The 22270-nt window shown below is 42.3% G+C and overlaps 3 protein-coding genes across 7 annotated transcripts in view; 1 reads left to right on the top strand and 2 right to left on the bottom strand.

Annotated features, from left to right (window-relative positions):
- pik3cg (phosphatidylinositol-4,5-bisphosphate 3-kinase, catalytic subunit gamma) overlaps positions 1-102 on the bottom strand; it is a gene marked incomplete at its 5' end in the record, with an annotated part of 14878 nt that extends 14776 nt beyond the window's left edge. Inside the window, one exon of the mRNA XM_079655680.1 lies at positions 82-102. Coding sequence (XP_079511806.1) covers positions 82-102 — 21 coding nt within the window. The remainder of the gene's footprint in view (positions 1-81) is intronic.
- A 3929-nt stretch (positions 103-4031) lies between these two features.
- Positions 4032-10419, top strand: LOC307021659 (HMG box-containing protein 1-like). 3 transcript variants are annotated; one of them, XM_079653999.1, is made up of 13 exons: positions 4032-4159; positions 4524-4651; positions 6225-6332; positions 6520-6706; positions 7282-7399; positions 7548-7647; positions 7735-7844; positions 7932-8088; positions 8176-8320; positions 8400-8509; positions 8591-8774; positions 8962-9103; positions 9179-10419. In XM_079653999.1, exons 2-13 carry the CDS (start codon positions 4609-4611, stop codon positions 9188-9190), a joined length of 1416 nt encoding a protein of 471 aa, XP_079510125.1. In that variant the 5' UTR covers positions 4032-4159; positions 4524-4608; the 3' UTR covers positions 9191-10419. The 3 variants fall into 3 exon arrangements, with proteins under 3 accessions (XP_079510125.1, XP_079510123.1, XP_079510124.1); XM_079653997.1 differs by adding an exon at positions 5670-5730 and having other exon boundaries at positions 4126-4651; XM_079653998.1 differs by adding an exon at positions 5670-5730 and having other exon boundaries at positions 4127-4651; positions 6228-6332.
- A 296-nt stretch (positions 10420-10715) lies between these two features.
- ptprz1b (protein tyrosine phosphatase receptor type Z1b) overlaps positions 10716-22270 on the bottom strand; it is a 48225-nt gene continuing 36670 nt past the window's right edge. The window contains exons 15-32 of one of the 3 annotated variants that reach the window (XM_079653996.1): positions 21801-21945; positions 21458-21549; positions 21149-21234; positions 19810-19830; positions 18545-18641; positions 17985-18067; positions 17774-17908; positions 16656-16787; positions 16429-16586; positions 16213-16348; positions 15872-16018; positions 15690-15783; positions 14873-14946; positions 14659-14787; positions 14070-14222; positions 13808-13950; positions 13532-13667; positions 10716-12995 (exon numbers count right to left, since the gene is read on the bottom strand). In XM_079653996.1, the coding sequence (XP_079510122.1) occupies positions 12852-12995; positions 13532-13667; positions 13808-13950; positions 14070-14222; positions 14659-14787; positions 14873-14946; positions 15690-15783; positions 15872-16018; positions 16213-16348; positions 16429-16586; positions 16656-16787; positions 17774-17908; positions 17985-18067; positions 18545-18641; positions 19810-19830; positions 21149-21234; positions 21458-21549; positions 21801-21945 (2105 nt within the window). In that variant the 3' untranslated portion in view covers positions 10716-12851. Of the gene's footprint in view, positions 12996-13531; positions 13668-13807; positions 13951-14069; positions 14223-14658; positions 14788-14872; positions 14947-15689; positions 15784-15871; positions 16019-16212; positions 16349-16428; positions 16788-17773; positions 17909-17984; positions 18068-18544; positions 18642-19809; positions 19831-21148; positions 21235-21457; positions 21550-21800; positions 21946-22270 lie in introns of all 3 variants that reach the window. The other 2 variants (XM_079653994.1, XM_079653995.1) reach the window with 2 other exon arrangements.

Raw genomic sequence — 22270 nt, 5'->3', positions numbered from 1 at the left:
GGAGCCGGACGACGTGATGGCCTTCTTTCTCCTCCTCCTCCGGGGCTCTTCTCGCAGGACTTTGGGCTCTTCGTCGCTCACCTGGGTCTGCTGCCCGTCCATCACCTAGCTGCTGGGGGACAGACACAGTACTGTAGATATGTGTAATACCAGACACCTTTATATCAGGGAACAATGAACTTTGACCTTCTTGGCAATCACAACGAAAAAATGTTTCTGTAAATGGATGTAAAAGCAATTTCTGTTTTAAACACTGCTTGATCTTTCTTTCAAATGACGAAACGGCAACAAGGTCGAAAGTAAGGACTAATAATTAACTGAATATTTTTATATTATTTAATGAAACTTCACAAAACAATAGCAAATGTCCCGGTATGGCGACAGTGCGAACAGATTCAGTTGAAATCAGCCACTCACACATTGAGAGTGATTAGATTCTTCTTGAACATGTCCAATAATTTGATTTTTAGGTTTCGTGTTGATTTTAAAGACTAACAAAATTCTTGATTCTATATTTTTTGCCATATTATCCACATGGTTGATTTGAATTTGTCTTAGTTGTCTCACTAGAACAAATACTAAAATAGTAGTGCCACTCATTCAGCGAGCGGAGGACTAACCCAGGTATACAACTGATACAATAATCATATTAGCATTTAATAAATAGGTCAAATAAAGTCAAAATCATAGATAAACACCAGGGCCTGTTGTAATAAGCTGTTATTAGCAGTGGCAGTAAACGAACCACTAGATAAAATGTATGAAACAGCTGCCCTGTGGTCTGCAGAGCTCTGTGTGTAGGTGGACAGCTTCAGGATATCTTCTGGGCTTCAAGTGAGGAGGAAGGAAATTTAAAAAGGTTGAAAGGTCTTTCTTTTGTTGTCTAGCCTCATAGATTTCTGCCAGGGGTTTGATGTCCTGATGACCAAGGGCAGGGTCATTTCCACTGCTCCTGCAAATCTGCTACACACTTTATCTGAGAACATTTCTGCTTTAAACTAGGACATTCTAACTGTAATTTATAATAACAGCTACAAGTGTGATTCTATGACTGAGACTGTCCCTAAACAAAGCAATCCTTTATTATTATTTGCTGTGTCTAAAATAACTATGACATCCAATGAACTCAAGGTTAGCAGTGAAGTATCTGGAAGGGTTTAATTGCCTTTACAAATTTAGGAATGCCTCAATAACAGATTGTTAAAAAAATCAAACTCATGATGTTGGCTGGAGTCACAAGATTGAATGGTTTCCCTTCTTTAGCAGAGGAAGTGTTCAAAGCAGGAAGCAGCTAAACACAGAATGGATTTGAGTGGTACACAGAGACAGGCTGCTGTTTAAACTCTGTGTTAGAGATATTTACATGTTTACCAGCTGTTATACAGACAGACAAAGCTAAGCAAGGAGTTAACATAACTTTTTAAAGAGTGTGCTGAATGTAACGGTACAGCTGCCATAATAATCGGAAGGTGCCTGTATTTAGTAACACAGAAACATGAATGACTCACCAATGAACGCAGACGGCAACAAAACCAGGAGCTTTGGACGTAAAAGTAGGCATTTATGCTACAATAAGAGACCTTAAACCAGAGTAAAAATGTGTTTAAAAAGTTTAGTCAGAGTGGAATAAGGAAACGCTGCGCTGCTGCACAGGAAATATGGTCAAGTTCTCCATGAGCTCTCCGGCTAATAAGGACCACTTCCGACTTTGCTTTTCAAAATAAACTACGTACAACAACTCTAAAATAATTATTATCAAAGGTATTACATTTGTATGGCTATATTATAATTATATGAGTGTCAGTTTCCTTTTTAAATATATTGTAGAATAAGGAATGTGACAATATATTATATATTTTTATTAAATATGTATTATTGTCCGATTTAAGTAAGAGAGTTCACTGCCCTCCAGCGGTCAAACTGAGGAACTACAGTACGTATTTATGTATGTAGAACAGGGGTTGGCAACCCCTGGCACGCTTGCCAGCATTGGCACGCGGCACCGTAACCAGTGGCACACTAGGAATAAGTGGAATAAGTGTGCAATAATATTTAAATTGTATTTTCGGATCCTGAACGAGACCGCCGCCAGAGCGTTACCTGCAGAAGGAAGCCATGCATGCAACGCAGCCCCGCTCTCTTTATCTCCAGGTGACATTCTGCCGCTTTCCTCCGTGGTGCAGTGCTGATCGTTTCACCACGGAGGAAAGCACTTCACTAATTGCAGTACCCATAAGGAGCTGTACAAATGCCGCAGTTTTTGCGTGGCTGTGTATTTAGTTGAAAGCCCAGTGGCGATCTGCTCATCTCTCATCGACATAATATGCTACAAAGGGCGGACTGGCCATCTGTGTGTTGAACTTTCCTGTCGGCTCCCAGACCGTAGTCGAGGAGGGCAGAAGCAACAAGCTTCAGGTTCAATAACCCACTTTAGCTTAAATGACTGGAGAGAGGCGAACTCTTCTTGGGAGGCCGTTGCATTTATTTAGCTGTTCTTCTGTTTCACAAAATACATCACAGACCTCTGTTTTTCTGCTTCCTCGTTTCACTTCCAGAAACATACACACGTTCTCTCACTGTCGCTCTACCATCCACAAACACACATGCACAAGCCACACCCCTCTCTCTCTCTCTCTCTCTTAAAGGGACAGCGATCTCATCTCACTCTGCATGACCCTAATATCATAGCATGTGTGCTGTGGAGAACCACAGAACGGACGATCGTCCTTATTATTATGCCGTTTAAACCAATTATTTAAATGTGTTTGTTATATTCGGCATCATGCGAGTTGCGCTGACAGGTCCACACACTGCTTCCCCGCAGCGAGGCTCCCCCGCCCTCCTGCTGATAGTTGACGAGCGTCAAGCTCCTCAACTCCCCCCCCCCCCCCGTTGATAATTGTCGATCGTTGGCACGCTGATAACAATTATTTTTTTAAATGGCACTTCATATCAAAAAGGTTGCCGACCCCTGATGTAGAACATATTACTATTACTTATAACAAAAAATACTGATAATATTATTGATAATAACCTGACTAAAAATGGAGATTGAAAACGATTAAATGTAATTGTTTGTAATTCTAGTGTCTGGCCACTAGAAAACAATTAAGAAGACTACACATTTATAATTATCTGGCATTTATGTTAACGCTTTCTTTATTTTTTAAATGTTTTAATGTCACTTATTTTCCGTTATTATGTTCATTGTATGCACCAAAAAAAGGCATAGTTCTTGCTAGTGCGAACCTCACAGGCAAACATTTCTGATGATTTATTTGGAAAGGATGGACCGGAAGTGTTACCATGTAATCTTGTCTAACTTGAGGTGTGATACGATGATGCAGTACCTACCTCTGACCGCTAGAGGGCAGTAAACACTCACGATTATTCACTTAAAGTGTCAGCTCCACCAGCATCAAAGAGGAAGACATGACAGCATGATCTCCAGAACAAAAAACCTCTAATTAAATAAAACAATAAACAATACCCATGTGACTCGTCATGTTTGTAACAATCTGAATAAAAATAACTTGTATATTTAGATTTGTTATACATCATTAATATTATTATGATTTTGCCACACTTAATCTTAACCAAACTAGTCTTAACTTGATTGAATACGGGGAGTATTGGACTTGAACTTTATCATCACCCAACAATGAATAGTGTTTTTCTTTGTTAAACCCAATTATAGCGACAGCAGGAAACAAACAAAGTCACTGAGAGGCTGAGGCCGGGCCTGTTATTGTGTGACACGCTACAAAAAAGTACTTGCTGAGATCAAAAACTCTTGAAAAATAATGTGGTTCAATGAAAACTGGGATGATCAACTTATTTTCCTTGGACATGTACATTGTTATATTAATCAAAGCAATCATTAAAACGTGCGGTCAACAAAAAGTACAACGACCCTGTGTCACCCTCTCTACCACACACACACCTCACGCAGGTGAACAGGATTATAATGAGTGCCGCCCATATCCATGTGACCCAAGCCAACCAATCAACAGTGACCAAACAAACATCCTATATCAAAACCAAACGCATTGCTATACGTTTCATGGCTCCTACACCAATTATTGTATTTTAAATGTTTCTTTAACTTGTTTTCCTTGAGTTAAAGTAACGTTTTTCCCAAGTGTCTCTCTGCCCAAATGTAAGGATGCCTCTAGTTTTGGCCTCTACCTCTCCTGATGGCAGCAGTGAAACTTTCATAATCACAAAGAGTGTACTTGAAGGGTTTTAAGCGAGGGTTAGAAACATGTGCCAGCGTGTTGTTCTTGTTGCACTGGATGTAGGGAAGCTGTGCTTTGGGCTGTTTTTCTGTTGCATTTTAAAGTATTTTGCTAGTACATGATTATGCCACTTGAATGAAAGGGTAGATACTACTTAATATACTGTCAATGGAAAGAGATATTTGCTCTTTACACAGGACATCAGATGTGTTTTAGTTGTTAACTTTGGTTCAGCCATATGTCCTTACTTTAACCCACCCAATGTTTTCATGTTGTGGCGATAAGAACCAGCTGCACTGAGGCGACCAATGAGAATGAGATAAGCTGCTGATTGACATCCGCTCTGACCAATAGGATCACAGGGCACACGATGTTTATACCAGCCCCCACCACCGTACAAGGCGACTGTTTTGGTGAGTTAAGGAAAGTTCATTGAAATCATTTTGGGAGTTTTAAAGCGTTTAATATGAGAAGTAATTACACCAATTGTATGAATGTCACCCGATCTCGGCAGACGAGTTATAATTTGAAACTGACAACGTTTATTTTAGGTCTTAAATTGACTTTTTTCTGCCCTCTCCGTAAACCTTCATTGTTGACGTTAGTTTTTTTTTTTTAACTGCATTTGCGCAATACAATGGCTCGTCCAAATTCTTTAATTTAATGATATTTTCACGCCTAAACTCTCTTTAATGTGGTTAATGTGTCGTTAACATACAGACTTTAAAGGTTTTTCTCCTTTTCGTCGACGTTACTTCTGTGTTTCTTTTGTTTCGTGACCGCAGATAACGCTGCTTCCTTTGAAGTGTATCGTCGTGTATTAACGTGGACAGCAGTTCCATTTAATAGCAACCCATAATATCACAAAAGTATGTCCATTATATGTGGTTACTGTCGTGCTTTTCACTTATTTTAAACGACTTCAGATGTATTATCGCTGCCCTTCTCGTTATTGAATGAATGGGCTTGTATGCGCATGCGTGAAATATTCTCAAAGTTTATCAACAAGAGAAGTCACATGACGAGAACATTGTGAAATAGATAAGAATGAAACGAGCTTTTATAACGTGTATATGTTTAGACTGAACTATTTCAACGTGTATACTCAATGTATATCTATTCCATATATAAACTGTGCTGTGAGGATGTGTCGGAGCTTTGAGTCTTTGGTAACAGCCCTCTGTGTCCTTATGTCACCCCGGACATTTATAGCCTTTACATTACAGCTCGCTGGAGGATCACATTTCTGTGTCAGTCTGTGACTCATGGCTGACTCATGGCTGATTCAAAGCCAGTGATGCTTAGTATACATCGTCACATTTGTTCCTACAGCATATGACAGGTCTATTTCCTTTGTTTTGACATTTAAATTAAGCTATTGTGCAAATAAAGTGAGTGTTGTTGGCTATGCTCTGTGTCTGCACGTTTCAGACCATCATGGTGTGGGAGGTGGTGACCAGTGAGCCCACACATCAGAGCGGTGGACGCACAGGTAACACACAGCACCGTTAACAGGCATCTGTACTGTAGAATAGTGATAGAAAAATCCAACCAGAGTTACTCAGACTTTAAGCCCCCAATATATATATATATATTCCAATTAAGCTTTAGAAATCAGTCATAATATCTTATCACGTCATCCCCCTAACAAAATATAAATCTTCAAACTAAATCCTGAATTTAAATGGAATTAAATGTGTCCCTTTAAAAAAATCTATTTTTTTAAAATGACAACTGCCTCTAAAACTGTTTTTGAGCACCATAAATGTAGTTTTTGATGACTTAACAGCAACAAATATTGGTTAAAGCAGACTACTTACATACAATATGTTGTGTATTATTGAAAGGATTACACCTATGTGTTTTCAATGATACCATACATATATAAGTTACTTACATGGCCACATTAATCTACAAATAAATTGTGAAATGCCGACAATAAATCCATTCTCCTATCCTGTTGTGTGTGTCTGGTGTTCCCCTCAGCAGTGGTGATGGATACAGGTGGAGAACAGTTACATGAGATGCTCTGCTGTGAGGAACGCCTCCCCTGCTCTCCCGCGTTCCCCACCAGCGACAGCTACATGGAGTACGGTACGTAAGAGAGAAGCGTGCACCTGGTTTCTCACAGCAGATGGAGGAAAAGCTTCAGTTTCAGGGCATGGTCACAGTTCAAGTTTTGGTACATTTCAGTCGAATGTCGTCTTGCCTTTGTGTGATAGTGCTTGAAGGCGTTATTTCTGGAGCAAATATTTTAGAAATATCTGTTTTCTCCACCTAGACGACCTGCCGGACCTGCAGGAGGTTCAGGAGGAGGCGGAGCCAGCAGTCTACCAGGTGGACGTGGGTGTGTCCCACCAGCAGCGACATGCACACACACACCCTCCTGACACACACTGGCTGACACAGCTGGCGCACATCGCCACCGGGCCTCAGAGCCCCCTGCTGCAGGAGCCGGCCCCCAGCAGGTACGTGGGCTTCACTAAGACCCCAACGTTAAATGTGAATAAAAGATGTAGTCTATTTGTCTCCCCATCCACGTGACAGATCGGAGCCAACAACTCATAATAAGTCAGGAAAAGGTTCCCTTCCTAAATATTCTAATTTCCTTTAACTGTTTGTCTTGTTTTATTTCTCGTCACACTTCTGTTTCACTATGTTGTTGTTAAAGCTATTATTGTGAAATAGGGCATTATGTGAATCGAGTTTTTAACTCTATAAACGCCGGAATTTCCCCAAGGGGATAAATAAAGTTCCATCTTATCTTATCTTAGTTATCTTTAAGGATTTTAGTTTAAAAGTCCATTTTAATAATTGAAAAATATATATTAAAATGTGACATTTAAGATTTGTATGTGTCGGCCCAACGCCCCAATCCATTGTTATTTGGGGAAGTGTATGGCTAGGGCATACATATTTTTCAAAGTGTGTATTATATATGCAGTTGTAGAATGTAAACTGTTCCTCAGATTGTTGTGTGGACAGTCTTACATGCTGCACTCCCTCAGCCTGCATTCCTGTCCTGAGTCTGTGTCATTTGCAGCTCCAGCCTCTCCAGCACCAGCAGTAATCTACATTCCTACGCTCGGCCTCCCCCCTCTCTCCCCAGCAGCACCCCGTCGCCCCCCAGAGGTCGTGGCAGGGAGCGCCTCCGCACCAGGGTACAGCTCTCTTTACCTCTTTCTGAACACATTGTCTGAGAAACACATCTAAAAAGTATCCTTTATCGTGTTTATGTTACTTAAATAGACGGCTCACCTCAGACAGTAGAACGCTGTGTGTGAACAGATGTGCTTCATGTCCCCACAGAGGGAACCAGCTGTGTCCTCCAGATCCTCTCCGTCTGACGAGGAAGACGTCGGCTGGAGCTTCTCCTGCCCCCCCACCACCTGGCACTGCTTCCTCAAAGGCACACACACGTCTTTCACTAATAGGAACACATGAAAGTGAGATTTTAGGTCAAAAGCTGTTGTTTATAACTCTTCTCTGTCATCAGGGACTCGTCTGCGTTTCCACAGTGGCTCAAAGGTGGACTGGCAGGACGTGGAGGACCTGGACTGTGCTGAGGAAGACTCCGGTGACGAGGAAGGATCCAGGTCTCTGAAGGTACATGATGTTACATAGACATTATGTAAGATGCTTTAGTTCACTGGAAATGACCCATTACAATAAAGGGATTGTACATCATTTCAGGGTTATGGCCCCGAGGGTCTGCAGCTGGTGGAGCATTCAGAGACTGTGTTGTCCGGTGAGGCTGTGCTACAGCTGACCTTTGACCCCGGGGCGCTCGGACAAGCTGTCATGAGCGCCCGCTGCCAACTTGACCACCCCTTCTACGTCCGAAACAAAGGTAGGCATGATGAGAAAACACTTGAAAAGCACATCATACAGAGGATGAATTATCTTCCAAAACAACATTGCATTCACTTCCTGTTAGGGTGGTCGTCATTTCACCCGAGCCTGACCGTGGTGCACTATGGGATACCGTGCTATGAAATGGAGGTGGGTGATGTGTGCCTTCCTCCAGGACACAGAGAAGCCAAACACACCGACGACTCGCTGGTTTTTGACACATTTAAGAGGTACAAATCCCCCCCTGTTCCCAACCTGAAGCTGCTGATGAGTGTGTGTGTGAAATGTTTCCCTCTGTGTCTTCCTCAGTTACGACTTCACTCCTCTGGACTCCTCTGCCGTCTACGTGCTGAGCAGCATGGCCAGGCGGCGGCGTGCCTCCCAGTCCAGCGGCTCTCCAGACAGAGACGCATTACGAGGTACAGCACTTTAATGCAGTGAACAAAAACACTCTAGGAAAGGTAACAAAAGTAAACCTGTCATTGTGATCACACCTGCAGACGCCCACAGTCCCGGCCCCTCCCCCTCTCCATGTCTCAAGCCAACCAAAACCCAGCAAGCCAGCGCAGCAGGAAGTAATAATGCCCCGCCCACTAAGTGCAAGCGGCCAATGAACGCCTTCATGCTGTTCGCCAAGAGGTTCAGGGTGGAGTACACACAGATGTACCCTGGCAAGGACAACAGGTGTGTGTGTGTGTGTGTGTGTGTGTGTGTGTGTGTGTGTGTGTGTGTGTGTGTGTGTGTGTGTGTGTGTGTGTGTGTGTGTGTGTGTGTGTGTGTGTGTGTGTGTGTGTGTGTGTGTGTGTGTGTGTGTGTGTGTGTGTGTAGTACTTGTTGTGATGTAATACATGTGTGCGTGTGTGTGATTCAGGGCGATCAGCGTCCTCCTTGGGGAGCAGTGGAAGAAACTGCGAAGTGAGGACAAACGGACGTTCACCGTGCAGGCCAAAGCCCTCGCTGACGAGCAGAAGAGACTCAACCCAGACTGCTGGAAACGCAAACGAACCAACTCTGTATGTACACACACACATACACACACACACACACTGCTTAATTCTCCTCTCTAATGTATCCTCTGTGTCCACCAGGGTTGTCAGTGAAATAAAGGCTGCAGAGAAGAAGAGAGAAAACCTGTAGCAGCGCGCACACACACACACACACACACACACACACACACACACACACACACACACACACACACACACACACACACACACACACACACACACACACACACACACACACACACACACACACACACACACACAGCTTCAATATCATATCATATTAAGTGTTTCTAAATTCTCAAACTTTCAAAAAACAATTTCAGTTTCATTGGCTTTAACTATTTAAAATCGTCGTCTTTTTATAGTCAATAGAACGAGAAGTTATACAACATTTGATAAAATAGGATATTTTAATGCTAGAGCATGCAGTCGATTTTTCTCCATAGGACATTTCTATCCCAAAATTACGAAGCAGGTTAACCAGTTATTTATTTATGACTGGTGTTCATCTCCAGGGTTTCACGATGTGTAAATGTGGCAATTCCTTTAAAAAGAAAAAGAGATTCTGGTCGTTTCCAGTCTCTCATCATGTGCTTGGAACGGGGGGAAGGGTGTGGTGCTGAAGCTTTTGGGGTAAAGTAGAACATGTAGCCATTTCCACTTAAATATGTTATATATATAATGAAATATAAAAAGTGTTGTATTGCCTGTATTACTTGCATTTGCACGCTGTGTATTGCACAAGACTGCATATTATTATTGACTGTAATTTATCAGGAAATATTTAGTTATTAAAATTAAAATATTAAATATATTAAACTTATTAACTTAAAAATCTGGTCTTTTTTTTAGGAAGGCCTTGCTTCGTTCACCACCTTAACTTAGCTTTCATTTGTAAACCTTTAAAAAGTAATAGATAAGTGTTACGTTTTCCCTAAAAGTCGCTCGAGAAAGACAAAACGTGATTTAAACTAAGCCTACAGCATGCATTGTTAAAAAGTTAATATTTGCCCCTTTTGTACTTGAACCTGTCATATCCATGCATTGTGTGAAGGGGAAGGGCTTGACCATTTTAAGGATATCTATAAAAAGAGAATAAATATTCTCAGTGTTGTCCTTATATTGTTACCGCATAACGAGGTTAATTCTTAACGCACTATATACACTTTATCGTATGTGACTGCTACAGTATATTGTGTCATACAAATGTAAAGATATATTTTTGGTTTTGACTTCATTTGTTGTATTGATTATTGAACTTGATCAGGGGGTGTCATACAATGTTTCATAATATAAATAAATAAAAGCATGATGAATCCGTCTTCCTGTTGGTGCTGTGTCTTTATGTGTTTTGTACGGTGGCCGACAGGTGCCAACGCGCTACAATAGTCCGAAACATTTTCATTATGAGAAACAGGCTGCACTTTCACAAAAGATGCAAATGTAAAAATGCAAACGTGCCAAAATACATGCAAGTATAGAAACATGCACAGGATTTACTAGAAGCGTTGCAAACGGAAAATGTTTTGGTACATTTGTGTTTTTATAATTGCATCGTTTTTGAAAAGTGCCGAAAAAAAAGAAAATGGAAACAATCAAAAAAATAAAGGGAGAAGTCTAGGTCTGAACAAGAACATTTTATTTGTTTCCCACCCGGAAAAATAAACAAGTTTAAAATCATAAACAAGGTTGGAAACATATATCGTGTTGCTATTTTTTATTTATTTACATACTGCACCAGTGTATGGCTGGAAATAAAATGGATAGACATTAAGCTGCTACTGTAATCATAAAGAGATAACATTCCATTAAAACTATAAACATGACCAACATTTCCAGGCTAAAGTTATCAAATAGATCCACACAGGTATACTGTTTATGTGTAAAGGACTAGAAAATCACTTTTTTATAGTAAAATAGAAAATATATAGAGGTACAGTATACATACAGTAATGTTGGCCTTTTGATGCGTTCAGGGATATTTACACAGAAAGTGGGTGCAGTCGCCGTCTGTGCCATTTTGCTTCCCCAGATCAGCAAAATAAATGGCGGAAGCAAAGCAGAGGCAGACAGAAGCTGCAGCACGTTATTCAAACATCGATTGATCGGGTCTGAGGCAGTGGAAACAAACTGCAAAATGGAAACAGTCGTAGCGAGTGGCACAGGGATGCAGGACGTGGGGAAGTCTGTCTTTCTTTCCACTGTCACTGAACGCAATAATGGAGCCGTGTTTCCATAGAAATGTCAAGAAAAGCTGACATTTCATACAAAAAAAGAATAGGCATCCAAGAAGAATCTTCCATCATCTGGTGTGGAGTTAATTTGCCTCCACAGAGCGTAGTTTGGACAGAAGTAAGTGGCTGTACTCCTCCGGCTAACAAAAGAAATATTTAAATGTCTCTCTCCTGGTGACAATATAAATACATGTCAGCAGAAACAGCTGATCAGTCATGTGACTTAAATGTTTGCCACAACTTATTCTACAGAGGAGTTTACATTTAGATGTTATTCTCGCTGATTCTAATGATTGATTCTTGTGCTGCAGGAGAGATTTCGGAGGGTTTAAAGATGTTCTGCCCTTTATTAAAACTTATGGATTCAATTCCTTACGAAAAACTGTTACTTCTTATCCCCGCATGTCTAAGCCATCAGGCTAATGGGGACAACTTGCATCTTTTACAAAATATCCGAAGCCTTTTAATCTCCTCTCAGACCTTTACATACACAGCAACATGCGCAAAATACTTTAATAAAGTAGAAAAAAAATCACAGGTCATTATTTTGGCATATTAGTCACACAGTTGTATCAAAACAGGCTTGATTTGAGTACGATAGGATGAATTAGAAAAGGCACAGGGTATCAGAGTCCATTGAGCCAGTGTAACAGCGGTAAACACCTTTACATAGAATAATAAATGTCACTAGTGAGGCCTGAAGAGGTAAAATATTACTCTAAAGGAGAAGTGGTAGTTTGAGTCCCAGAATCGGCTGGTTAATGTTGTGCACTGCATACAATGTATAAGAAATCAAGGGCTTAGGAAAATGTACGTTCCCTTTTCTTCTTCTTTTTTGCCTTGAGTATAGCAACACAAACAAAATCTAAACAATGCTGCAGAAGTTGTACATTTAGTTAAGTGTAACTGAATAGCTGACTCTTCATCGTTAAGAAAAATATCTTGAATTCAACATTTAGAAATATATTTTTGATTGTTTTTAATCACACTTGTTTATGTGTAGTCTAACTAATAGATTTATTTATGCTTATAAGACACTTTATTAATGCTGTATAGATCAGTTATATGCTTCTAAATATTGCTAATTCATCAATAAATGTTTGTTATGTTTTTGCTTTCTAATAAGACGGGAACAATTCAGTTATAATTGTACAAGATAGATTTTAGGAGAGCTTTCGCAACCTGGCAACACAAACTAACTGATCTATAGAGCATTAGTAAAGGGTCTGTTAACCGTGAATAACTCCAGTAGTTATTGAACAAAAAATATGTCCTTTATAATCACCGTTTTACTAGAAAGGGGCACTTTTTCTGGTTTTAAAAGAGGCGCCACATCAGAAATGAGCTGTGTGTGTGTGTGTGTGGTGTGTGCGTGTGTGTGTGTGTGTGTGTGTGTGTGTGTGTGTGTGTGTGTGTGTGTGTGTGTGTGTGTGTGTGTGTGTGTGTGTGTGTGTGTGTGTGTGTGTGTGTGTGTGTGTGTGTGTGTGTGTGTGTGTGTGTGTGTGTGTGTGTGTGTGTGTCTACATGAGGGACTCCAGGCTCTCAGCGATGTTGTTCTGACCCAGCGGCACGGAGCCGTTGGTCTCTGGACTCTGCAGCGCTCTCTGGTCCTCCTGGCTGCTCACCAGGCTCAGCACAGCGCGGTACAGATACTGGTACTGCTCCTGGGGAGGAAACACTGCAACAGTCAGGGCTTCACAGCTTTATCATAAAGAACATTACCAGCTTCTTCTCTCTACAGTCTGAGGGTTGTATATCTTTGGTTGTTATTCATTTCTGTCCTTGTTTGTCAAAGCTAAGTTAGGTAGGAAGGAGTAAGGACTAAGGCTGTTTTCACACGGTTCATGTAGTCCAGAAAAATATAGGACAATAATCCATTGTTTCATTTTGTTTCTAGTCCGGTTCCTGTTCACACTGTGACAGAAGTGTCCGCAGCACTTGAATGCTTTTGATCTATTTTATAAATATTATATAAGTGCAACAAAGAGATCATCAAGAAACACCTGATTATAAGTTGTATTGAGTAATGAGGTAAAGGCAGTAATGATTCAGGCTAATTGCTGTTACACACTTTTTAAAGGACTGTCTATGCTGACTATAAATAGGTTATATGCCACAAATTGAGTCCAGACCAAACAGGTTAGGTGTGAAAGCACATTAGTGTGTGTGTGTGTTTTGGTGTATGTGTGTCCAAACTTACTATATCATTAAACACCCCAGGCCTCATGAGGTTGGTCATCCGTGCCACCTGGTAAACATCCACTGCTCCGTCTTCCTCCAGCTGACTGCACAGAGAGGTGAGGGCACAGAACAGCCCTGATGTCGCTCCGCCCAACCTACACACACACACGCACACACACACACGCACACGCACACGCACACGCACACGCACACGCACACACAGAGATATTTACCCCCTCAGAGCAAATGAACAGGAAGTGAAAGGAACAGGTGCTGCTCTCTGTGTGGTACTCACGGGTCGTGTACGAGTGTGGGGCTGTCCGACAGTCTGCTGTGCTCTCTGACTGTACGGATCACATCAAAGCCGTTGCTGATTGGACTGTCAGGGTTTGGCCAGCAGGGGGCGCTGTACTGACGCACCTCCAACACATGGTGGTCCTGACAGAGAGAGAAACACAGTCTTGGAAATATTTTTTCTGAATAGTCACACTTTTGGTTTAACCCATCCTAGTGTTAGTTAACAGAATATGGTTAGAGGTACAGTATGTGTGTGTTACCTGTTGGGATTCCAGCGTAAAGTCCTGCACCAGAAGTCTCTCGTCATTGGACAGGCACACGTGCTCCTCCCCCGAAAATGACACAATTAACCCCTCAAAGCTCATTGGCTGGTCTTTTCTGGGCCAGTAAACACAAGAACCGCCCTCTTCACTCTGATGTGAACAGGAAACAGGAAGCAAGTGTTGATATCATGGACTTTTAATGGACAACACAGGAGGGGGAGGCTCGAAAGACACAACACATATTAGAAATATCTATACATTTCTTAAGTGACGATTATGGAACAGCTGGCAATCTTGACGTCCTAGACCCATTTTATAGCATCAAAATGACTCATTCAGACCAAAGTTATCGGAAAATGAACACTAACACGTAAGAACAGTGTGATAAGAACAACCTAAAATACTTAAAATATGGGAAAACTGTATTTGATGTGTTTTTATTCTTAGACTTATTCTTTCGTCTTATTTCCTGTATATGAGCTATACTGCAGATAGCCACTAGGGGACAATGGAGATGTTTTGGCCCTTCTTTCAGAGAGCTGCCATGTCCATCTTTATATACAGTCTGTGGTAATGAGTGTTATACCTGGCAGTGTGTGTCTGGCAGACCGACAACAGTGTGTGTGTCGTGTTCCCAGATCAGTCTCCAGAAGTCTGCCACCGTGCTGTCCAGAGGAGTCTGGCTCACCATGAACTCCTTACTGTGGTGATGTCCCTGTGGAAAGAGCAGCAGCAGTATGAAGCTACTAGCACAGGTTGATGTCCAAAAAAATATAACAACACACTTCCTGTTGTCTCACCAAGACGTAGGAGGCGTTGATGTAGCCGGTGGAGTTTGACTCTGAAGCGCTCAGACACACTCTTGATCGCTCCACTGCACAAAAACAAAAGACAGCTGATCACTACATGGGTGTGCACCTCCCCCCCACCAGGGTGTGATACTGTGTCTCGCAGGGCCATGGGAAGTAGGGGTGCTGAGGGTGCTGCAGCACCCCCTGATGGAGGACAGGGAATCTGCACGTCCACAAGATTAAATGGAAATATAATACAAAAAAACGAATTTTCAGCCCTGATGTAACAACATTCATAATTAAGTAAAGATAACACCCTTTTCACCCCGGTTACAGTTTCCATTTGCCCTGAACGATGAACGTGGCTTATCAGGCGCCCGCAGCTCACACACAGGACAGATATCAGCTGTCTGGACAGGACTGATAGCCAGACAGACTGAGAGGCTCAGTGAGGTAAAGGACTGACTGTTTAGATAGTTCACTTTAGTCTAAGTTATCTCAGAGGGACTAGATCCCCTTAGATCTAGTCTCTGGCAATTCAGCTCAAAGTGCACCAGATTGAAGCATTTTACTTTATAATGTTGAAAAAAAATCTCCCCCCCTGACCCCCCTAGAGGATGTGATCCCCACAGCACCCCCCATTTGAAACATGTTCCCACGGCTATGGTGTCTCGCACTAGGTTTCCTATGTCCTATATATATATGTATGTTGCATTGTTGGAGAAGCCTGTGACCTACGTTTTTCTACACTGTAGCTAATGTACAAATGACAATAAAGCCTTGAAACTTGAAAATGAACTTGTGAGTGAACAGGCTGTGGGCTCACCAGGCATCAGGGCCCGGGCTCTGTTCCTCTCAGCGTTGCCGTCCCTCAGGGCGGTGCTGTAGTCTGCATGCTTTGCCTGGCGCTGGCTGATCAACTGAAACAAGACAGAAACGTGAGGCTACAGTAAGTGTCGGTTTAAACGCATGCCTAAAATGTAAAGAAGTGTTATGGTTAGGGTTTACCTTGAACTGTTTGTCCATGCGCGTCCTGCCTGATGCCCCGGGGGTCAGGAGGTCAGACACGTAAGTGTGAAGGAGGTCAGAGGTCACCAAGGTGCCACGGCTCATGACGGCCTCCACCAGAGTGTCATGGATGAAAACGTACTGCTCCTACCAGAGGAAACACAGAGACACGTTGTTCTCCTTGTGTGTGCTTCTGGTTGTGTGTGTGTGTGTGTGTGTGTGTGTGTGTGTGTGTGTGTGTGTGTGTGTGTGTGTGTGTGTGTGTGTGTGTGTGTGTGTGTGTGTGTGTGTGTGTGTGTGTGTGTGTGTGTGTGTGTGTGTGTGTGTGATAGGTCACTTACCTCCGTCTGAACCAGGAAGTTCCTCTGCGTCCGAACGTGTTTCAGGAAACCGAGAACGTTCACAGTGCCCTGCTCCTGGATCTGCTGCAGCATGCTGTCAATCACTATGTAGGTTCCTGTCCGCCCTACACCCGCACTGGAATCACATATCAATGAGTACACACTAGGTATGTAAATGAAATAGTAGCAATCTCATCGTAAATCCCCAGTTTATACCTGCAGTGTACGAGGACGGGTCCCATCTCCTGCGTCCGCGCCCTGGAGGACGCTCTTATGAAGGACAGCAGAGGCAGAGTGTATTCTGGGACGCCCATGTCTGGCCACTGGGTGTAGTGGTAATGTAGGACTGTGTGTTCAACTCTCTTCTGAGGAGCCTGGAGGAGGGAGACAGTGTTATTATGCGTTTGTGTGTTTATGTGTGTGTGTCTGTGTGTAAGACGTACCTTATTTGTTGTGTCTCTGACAGAGAACGTCCGCAGAGTGTAGTAAGCCAGGGCGTTGATGCTCTTCAGGGTCACCTGGTACGCCCCGTATTCCTCCTGGTTCTCCTCGGGCCAGTACTGCTCACATTTTGTCTGCAGACGGAGGACAACGATTAAAACAGGAGCCATTGACAAACAGATGTTTGTGTGGGTTGTATTTGTCTATTCTACAGTATTGCAATACTAAGTGTTTGTCAACAGCTGCAAAACTGCCCCACTTGTTAAAAATCTGCTCAAAGATTGTTGGTCAACCCTTTCAGAGACTTTATGACTCAGCATACCATAATTACTTAGTGAGGCTGTCCAACAACATCATCTCTGACCCAAACCATGTTCTGAACAGCGAATAGGAACTGCTACCATCTCATCGGAGATACAGGGTCCAATAAAGTCAGACTGAAGCATTCCTTTGTGCAGCAGTCAATCCTAACTGTAAATACAGAGCTAACTCCCAGATCAAATGCACGCTAAAGGGTCTTTGAGCATGCTTTGTGGCTTCCTTCCTTGTTTTTCTTTCAAGCCACTAGACGCCTTGAACAGACATTTTTAACTCGTTTTCTTTCCTTCATATTTCTTACAGTTGAAGATTAGCTTGGCCTCCGATGGTTTGGATGATGTTATGCGATGTGTTTGCTCAAAATAAAATAACAAACTTTTACAAATGCAACAAAGAGAAGAGGCCTTTACAATATTCAAAACAAATAGGCCAAAGTCAAATAAAATAACAAACAACTTAAGTATTCTTTCTTATATATATAACTAATAATAACCTAAAGGATAATTGGACGGTTAAAAACTGTTCCTCGATGGTGTCTTTCTAGCAGGTTGCCCATCACTGTCACTTTAGAGCAGGCGCCATGGGAATTGTAGTCTTTTATACTGTGTTGACTACAGAAAATTAGGTGGCCTTTCTTATAAAAAACGAAATACTGGCTCTGTTTTTCATGTATTGTGTCGTGATATCTGTCTACGTTGATGTTACACATGGAGCTGCTGTGATGCAAGTCAAATTTCAGACTTGATCTGACCGTTAAAGTATTATCGTATCGTATCGGGACAGCAGCAGAGTGACGCCCTACCCGTCCTTTCTCCTTGAGGTTGGTGATCATGACGATAACGCCGATGTTCTGCTGCCAGATCATCCTCCAGAAGTCTTCCCTGCTCGCTCTGAGGGGCCCCTGAGCTGCGATGTAGGCCCTCGTCCGCTCGTAACCCTGCAGAGGAGAGCACGGGTTTAAAAGACCCACCTGACCTACGATCTGCAGCCAGACTGCCTGTTGACATACTCACATCCACAAAGTTAGCGTTGATGTAGTCTCCACAGCTGGCGTCTCTGTCTAAACTGCTGGAGAGCTTGACTCGACTGTGGTCATCTGGGAGAGGAAAGGGTTATTCAGCTTTATCCCTGCTTTGATTCTTTTACAATTATTCATAAACATATCTAAAAATGTTGGTTTGACTCTGAGTTAACGGCATCCAACAGGAAGTGTACGGTTTCCTCATTTTAATCCAATTTGAGACATCTGTTGCTGAACTCATGTAGAATACTTTACCTACAATGGATCATATTAAACTCGACCAATAAATCCTGTAGAGATGAATGTTCTGCTGCTTCTTGCTATACGGTGCCAAGCTTTATACGTTTGTGTAGTGTTGTCTGTGTGTTCTTTTTAAATTTGAAGCTTTGACTTTTAATGTACGTACCTGTTGCTTAGATTGTATCTCTTCTACTGAGTTAATATATACTGTAGTATGTAGTACTGGTTTGTGCTTCACATCCATCCTTATACAAATAAACATAGCAGTGGAAATAAAGCGTTGAACAGTGAACATAGTGAACAGGGACATACAGGCCAGGATGTTGATGTATCTGTTCTTGCTCTTGTTGTCGGGGTGATTGGAGCTGTCTGCAGTGATGCCCATGTCCACAGTGCACGCCTGCACCTCCTGAGAAACAACATTAAAAAAGATGAAAACACAAATAAGACTAACATATATAACACAAAGTAGCTCAGTCGCTTAGAGAAAGCTAAACATGCTAATTAGCACACCCTACACTGGAGTGGATATAGTGTTTTTCTTCTGCTTCCTTTTTTTAATCTTTAGTGTTACACTACAAAGTCAAGCATCTACAGTGAAGACAAGAACAAAGAGACAAATAGGCCTTTGGAATGAAGTTGTAGCATTACACATGTTTTGATATGGGTGAAAGCATCAGAATTGGGTGTGAAATTAAAGCACTCATTCGGGTAATATTAAAATGCTCAATACAGCTTCATGTAGAGACTGATGCTGCTGAATGGAACCCGATTCAAAGCTCATATTCAACACAGATGTGGGAGGACAAGCTGCTGCAAGGATGCTAGGATTTTATTTTCATTCTTCTAAAGGGATATTAGCATCCTTGGCTCCAACTCAGTTTGAAATATGTCTGTAAATGAGCTTGCATACATACTAAAATCTGAAAGCCCAACTGCACACAGTCCTTACTAACTTAAACTAATATTTCTAGACAATTATATCAAAATGCCTGAACATTACTGACAAACTAAACATTTCATTTATATTTATCAAACAGCATATTCAATATCACATCTGAAATAAGCTGGGAAAACTGTGTGTGTGTGTGTGTGCGTGTGTGCGTGTGTGTGTGTGTGTGTGTGTGTGTGTGTGTGTGTGTGTGTGTGTGTGTGTGTGTGTGTGTGTGTGTGTGTGTGTGTGTGTGTGTGTGTGCAGACACCCACAGTCCCGGTCCCTCCCCCTCTCCATGTCTCAAGCCAACCAAAACCCAGCAAGCCGGCGCAGCAGGAAGTAATAATGCCCCGCCCACTAAGTGCAAGCGGCCAATGAACGCCTTCATGCTGTTCGCCAAGAGGTTCAGGGTGGAGTACACACAGATGTACCCCGGCAAGGACAACAGGTAGGTGTGCTTTCTGTGTGTGTGTGTGTGTGTGTGTGTGTGTGTGTGTGTGTGTGTGTGTGTGTGTGTGTGTGTGTGTGTGTGTGTGTGTGTGTGTGTGTGTGTGTGTGTGTGTGTGTGTGTTTGTGTGTGTGTGTGTGTGTGTGTGTGTGTGGTGAAGAGGGGGGGGTTAGGGTGATACTGCAGGTTTCTTACCTCATAGGATTCTTTGACAATCTAATGGAGGGTGGTGAGGATGCAGAAAGCACGACGATGGAGGTGGTACAGAGTGGAAGGGGGGGGGGACAAGATGACAGACAGACAGACAGATAGACAGACAGTCAGACAGACAGGGAGTCAGTGCAGGTACAGGAATATGGGGTTCACGTACACACAGAGGGGCGTTGCTAAGTGGTAAACAAACAGATATGAGCGGTGAACTCTTGACCATGTTAGCCTTGGCTTAGTATTCTGCACTGTATAAAGACTGATGGTCGTGCAGCTATAGAGAAGGCAGAAACACTGACCATTACACAGCAGCAGTATCCTGTCTGTGTGTGTGACTCTAGAGGGTCATGCCAGGAAACAGGGGACGAATGTCATGCAGATGGACCTACTGTTAAAACTCATCCATGTCAACTCTTCTAAAATACGTCACAACATTACAGTTATTTTTCTTATCGCTAACATACTTTTGTTCAGGCTGTAATCACATTTTCAAAACACAAATAACATCAGTGTTTGGATCGGGATTAATACAATTCATGTTGTTTCTCACATTATGCATTCTTTTAACATATTTCTAAAATGCGCATCTTATAAATATTCAATTGGCCCTTCAATAGTGTTTTATTTATCAGATCGTTTACAGACTTTTATCTTCATGGTTAACTGTTTTACTTTCTATTTTGAGACGTTTACAGTCTATAATTGTTTATATTCTACTCTTTTTAATGTATAATAATGTGCAATGCCTTGTATTTTTATGCTGCTGTAACGAAAACATTTCCAAATTTGAGATCAATAAATATTTCTTAACTTATCTCATATACAAAACCTTCAACACATTGTATTCTCCCCCCATTCGGTACTTTCTTACAGTTTTTCTTTTTCTTTTGAGAAATTAGCTAATTGTGTGATGTGTGTATTCAGCTGTTATGAGTTTAGATACAAGTATCTAAAGCTAAACGCTTCTTTAAGATGTGTTAATCCTCCTCAGAAGACATTTCTAAAATAAACTGAGATTAAGCTTTTACCAAATATGTCTGGGATGAACACTGCTATGGTTAATACAAAACCCCCTTACTGTTTAAGCTACGCATATCACTCTCCTAAATGATGCTCCTAAAGAACATGATGTTGATATAGGTATGGAAGAGCATTAAGGAGCTATCTACAAAACTGAGAGACCCCCTAATTTATGCTGTTGATCCTTTCTAAGCAGAATCTCAAGGAATCTCCCACTGTGTCTGTCTGCTAGTTTATATTCCCGCCCTGAGGAAAGTTCACAGATATTTTGATGACTGAAATACTTTATTTATAAGGATGTACACACCTCAAACTCTTGGGAGAAAGTGTTGGTGGTGTGCAGCTCCATGACGTGCTTCACAAACTGCTTCACTGTCAGTGGCTCGTGACCGTCTGCAAACAAAGACCGAGCGTTAAACTGATGTTCCACATTAGTGTTTGATGTCGAAAGGATAATAAATGTGTGTGTGTGTGTGTGTGTGTGTGTGTGTGTGTGTGTGTGTGTGTGTGTGTGTGTGTGTGTGTGTGTGTGTGTGTGTGTGTGTGTGTGTGTGTGTGTGTGTGTGTGTGTGTGTGTGTGTGTGTGTGTGTGTGTGTGTGTGTGTGTGTGTGTTACCTGTGGCCAGCTGCAGGGGTGTAGATGGAACTGATATTACTTTAGGTGACGCACTGTCATCTGGGTAGAAATTTGCCACCTGGAAACAGTTTCTGTGACACAAAAACATCCAAACCTGAGTAAAGTACACAATGTGAGTCAGGCAGATATTGACCGTGTGTGTGTGTGTGTGTGTGTGTGTGTGTGTGTGTGTGTGTGTGTGTGTGTGTGTGTGTGTGTGTGTGTGTGTGTGTGTGTGTGTGTGTGTGTGTGTGTGTGTGCGTGCGTGCGTGCGTGCGTGCGTGCGTGCGTGCGTGCGTGCGTGCGTGCGTGCGTGCGTGCGTGCGTGTGTGTGTGTGTGTACCTCCAGTAGACGAGTATGCCCGTCAGTACCAGCAGACAGAGGATGGTGAGAGTGGAGACGACGGCCAGAGGAACGACTGTCCTCTTCTCCCTCTCCAAACCTCCGACCAGCCCCACCCGAGACTCATGGCTGCTGTTGCTGCCCTCTGAGAGAGAGGAGAGAGGGAGGAGAGATGGTGGGGGGGGGGGACAGAGACACAAAGCTCAGAGATCATGTCAGTGAATGCATCTCTACAGATTCCATGGAAACTGTGCATTTGACAATGATACTGTATTAAATTAGGGATTATATGAGTTACAAATGTAATATACTATAAACAAATTAATATAACTATATATCCATCTACATTTAGATCACAACAGTAAGGCAGCCTGTCTAGTTCATGAATTATTTCCATACTGTTCCGCTTCGAATATGACACACCATTCACTTTTCATTCCTTGCTTCTTTTGTTGGCCACTTGGGGGCAG

This window comes from Notothenia rossii, assembly GCF_949606895.1.
Source record: "Notothenia rossii genome assembly, chromosome: 10".
NCBI classification, from domain to species: Eukaryota; Metazoa; Chordata; class Actinopteri; order Perciformes; family Nototheniidae; genus Notothenia; species Notothenia rossii.
The sequence above is the reverse complement of the archived record's forward strand: the minus strand, read 5'-3'. Positions and strand labels throughout refer to the sequence as shown.

What these genes read in the sequence shown, in the direction of transcription:
- LOC307021659 (XM_079653997.1), top strand. Translation starts at nt 5,676, where the DNA reads ATGGTGTGGGAGGTGGTGACCAGTGAGCCCACACATCAGAGCGGTGGA. An exon ending in GGGAGCGCCTCCGCACCAGG is followed by an intron (nt 7,400 to 7,547) that starts GTACAGCTCTCT and finishes ATGTCCCCACAG; the next exon opens with AGGGAACCAGCTGTGTCCTC. An exon ending in CTGGCACTGCTTCCTCAAAG is followed by an intron (nt 7,648 to 7,734) that starts GCACACACACGT and finishes CTCTGTCATCAG; the next exon opens with GGACTCGTCTGCGTTTCCAC.